General features: G+C 33.3%; 1 protein-coding gene across 1 annotated transcript; it reads right to left on the reverse strand.

Annotated features, from left to right (window-relative positions):
* Window positions 1-347: 347 nt before the first annotated feature.
* On the reverse strand, window positions 348-3,121 carry LOC138321160 (uncharacterized). The gene has a single exon (XM_069264627.1). It carries the CDS (start codon window positions 2,495-2,497, stop codon window positions 1,946-1,948), a length of 552 nt encoding a protein of 183 aa, XP_069120728.1. The 5' UTR covers window positions 2,498-3,121; the 3' UTR covers window positions 348-1,945.
* Between the last annotated feature and the right edge of the window lie 258 nt (window positions 3,122-3,379).

Consider the following 3,379-nt stretch of genomic DNA (forward strand, 5'->3'; position numbering starts at 1 on the left):
GTGACGTTGCTAATGTTGTAAGCAGACGACGGACGAAACCAAAATTCATTGAGATTTACGAAACAATGATATTTCGCTGGATGCTTATTGTGATTATTCTGTTTTACAATGCAATGGTAATAAGCGCTACTAAGTAAAAGCTGATATGTTATTTTTCTGCCGATGATGAATTTTCGACTTTTACTAAAGTAAGTAAAATGTTTCAATAGATTGCAAAAACTTGACAACTAGTTTTGTTTCTAGACTTTTGGTATAATAAAAAAACAATACCTGCATTAGAGGGTGACAGTGCCTAGTGTCACCCTCTAATGCAGGTAGTATTTATATAATATACTTATTTTCAATTTGTTAACGATCCCGTGTTACTTAAATGTTTTTAAGAACTGTCGTGAAAACCAAATTGCTTTCCATGTACACCTACGTATACTTGTATGGGTCAAAATATTAGAATTACACCAGAATCCCTGTCCATTCAAAATAACAGGTGTCTTATATGTTGGTATGATTTTTGTCGTTTATTGTATCGATGCACGTTCTGATTTTTAGTCTTTGTAAACAATAAACATTCACTAAGCTACCGTTGAGATGACTGTGAAAACATTTTAAAGGTAGCTTCATTGTGAAACACAGCAATTCTTCTAATTACTGTTCGCACTATATTGTCAAAAGCTTTACTGTGTCGTATAGAAATACATCCTGGAGTCTTTGGAGATATATTTAAATGTTTGGCGATTTTCAACGGCAAGAAACCATTGTTCATGTAGAACAAAAAATAATATTACTATGACTGAATGCCACTTACATATAAATACGTTATACCGCTGTATGTGTCAATCGTCTCCTTTATCGGTAGTGTTGTATTGTTTTTCATGGTTTGTTTTCAGTCTTTACAATGCTTCCGATAAGAATGTCCTTTTCTGTCTAAATACCCAGTGTTTAAATTGTTGAATTAGCTATGCTTCATAGAACGCTATATGTACCATATTAATAAATACAGGCTACCGAGTAATGCCTCTCTTTTTTCATTTTTCATAAATGTAATTCACTTGCAGTATTTTCATGGGTTATACAAGGTATAAGATTTAATTCTAAATGTTAATATCCACGTTTTATCATTCAAAATTTTATAATCCATACATATTGATTAATGGATATGTTATTATCTTTGCTTCAAGTTACATGTCACTAATATGAAACATATAGCTTATACAACCTAAGAAAATACAAAAGATGAAATATGTTTGCAGTGAACTCAAATTGAGCGCAATTACGAGGGAATATATCTTTAAAACATTCAAATACGCTTTTTACCGTAATATATATTTGAAGTAAATGCTTAATACTGTACATTTCTTCAGAAAATATACCGTATACCCTAAACGTGAATTCGATATTCGACAAATCGTAGGAAACAGGAGATCATATTTCATAGAAGAACAGCTGATGAAATATCAATATAAAACAATAGGCGAAGTCATTTAGGTAGTAAACATGTAATTGGTTGATTACATATTACGATATTGCCAAGGTAACCCGATTAGACGCCTTGGATGAGATACCGAGTACATATATATTCTAATGAAAACGAAATATTCAATAAAAGTGATATGCATAATAGTTATACATATTTTAATATCAATATAACGAGGTCATGTTTAACGACATTTACCAGGAAAATATACTGTTTGTTACGAAAAGTACAATAAAATGCATGTGGTCGCTTTTGCATCTTCAACATTGGTCTTTAAATTTTGTGGATGGTATTGGATGGTAACACTATATACTCGTACTGCCAAACAAACTACATGTATAATTTGCCTCCAATATATCTTTACGTGCTTAATCGGTTTACATAATACTAAATACGTGGATTCTTTCATACATTTATACACATGATATATTAACGTCATATTACTTTATAACTAATATACAAATTGATATCAAGTTACGATGACTTGCTCGAGTACCAGTTCTTGTACGACCGTGGATAGTACCTTTGACTGATTGACATGGTCATACGTGGACAGGAAGACTTTATACTCGGCGTGTCCGTTTTCAGCTTTAAACTTTCTGTTAAAGACTTCCGCACTTCTGTCGATACCGTGTGCTGATTGCAAAGTCTGTCACTTGAACTCTTAATATCTGAAAGTGACATCAAAGACCGATTTATAGTTAGTGTACTGGTGCTGCTCTCAGATTTTGTATCGCTGGTAAACCCATGCCTTGTTTTCGGTCGATGCATGCGATTCACCATATCTTTTATACACTCTTTGGATAATACTTCAAATGCTGGAGCTCTATGCACAAAAACGCGGTGTTCTTCATCATATTTCAGTGACCGATCCTTCCTCATTGAAGTTTCAGGACATTTGCGTGGTTTTGGAGATACGAAAGGAAGTTTTGAAGGCGATCGAGTAATTCTTGTATCACAGTTACTGCCGTATATACACTTCAAGTTATTGTTTAGGATACTGTGGTACGTGGTTGAGAAAGCCATTAGTATTGAATTGAAGGTTTACATCAATGTAATAATGACGATTGTGGTCAATTATTGAATTTATACTGTAAATTTTAGAAGTATTCCAAGTCTTTGGAATACATAGTTGCCGCTTGTACGGGAGGTACGTACCTCCTGAGTGTTTGTGAGCTCACGTACCTCTACACTTCTTTCAATTGTCCAGGGTTGTATATATTTCCTACAGCCAATGTTTTAGTAGATATTCCACAACACATTCACGATATCCATATCTTCACAGACAAATATTAACCACAAAACTTCCCTCAATATTATTAGTTCTCAGTTCGATTTAGTGGACAACACACCAACAGCACAAAAGAAAACCTCGGAATTGAGATATGTCACATCTTCGTTTCAATAAATATGATAATTTTTACAAAATATCATCACACAGCTACACATCTAGTAACATGTCCTTTTTCACGCTCTAATGCTGAATTACGCAATGACAACATATTGATAGATAATGTACATAGATTTTTAAATTTCCATTTCTATTTTACTTCCTGGTTTTGATTTAGGCCATTTTACCCAGCCTTTCAAAATTCGAGTGTTAACAAAACACAAAGATCTTTAAACCAAAGGAATACCATGACTTAGACATATTTGAATCACCTGATATAAATCACACGTGTATATATATATCACGACCCGGAGGATTTTCTTTCTTTTTAAACTCGGGAAATATATTCGATAAGGGAAGTTAAATTTCAATGGAAAACCCCATTTATCAGTATCAGTTAGTATTATGTAAACAACTCTTGATAAAAAATCTATTCTCGATTGGCACGTGTCATTTGACGATTTAGATATGGCTAAGCTAACTCGTACCTTCTTGTCAGCCAGGTAAATTAACCTTCT

Source organism: Argopecten irradians, chromosome 4, assembly GCF_041381155.1.
Source record: "Argopecten irradians isolate NY chromosome 4, Ai_NY, whole genome shotgun sequence".
In the NCBI taxonomy this organism is placed as follows: domain Eukaryota; kingdom Metazoa; phylum Mollusca; class Bivalvia; order Pectinida; family Pectinidae; genus Argopecten; species Argopecten irradians.

Bases quoted from the DNA above. Each gene is read 5' to 3' on its own strand.
- LOC138321160 (XM_069264627.1), bottom strand. From the start codon at position 2,497: ATGGCTTTCTCAACCACGTACCACAGTATCCTAAACAATAACTTGAAG.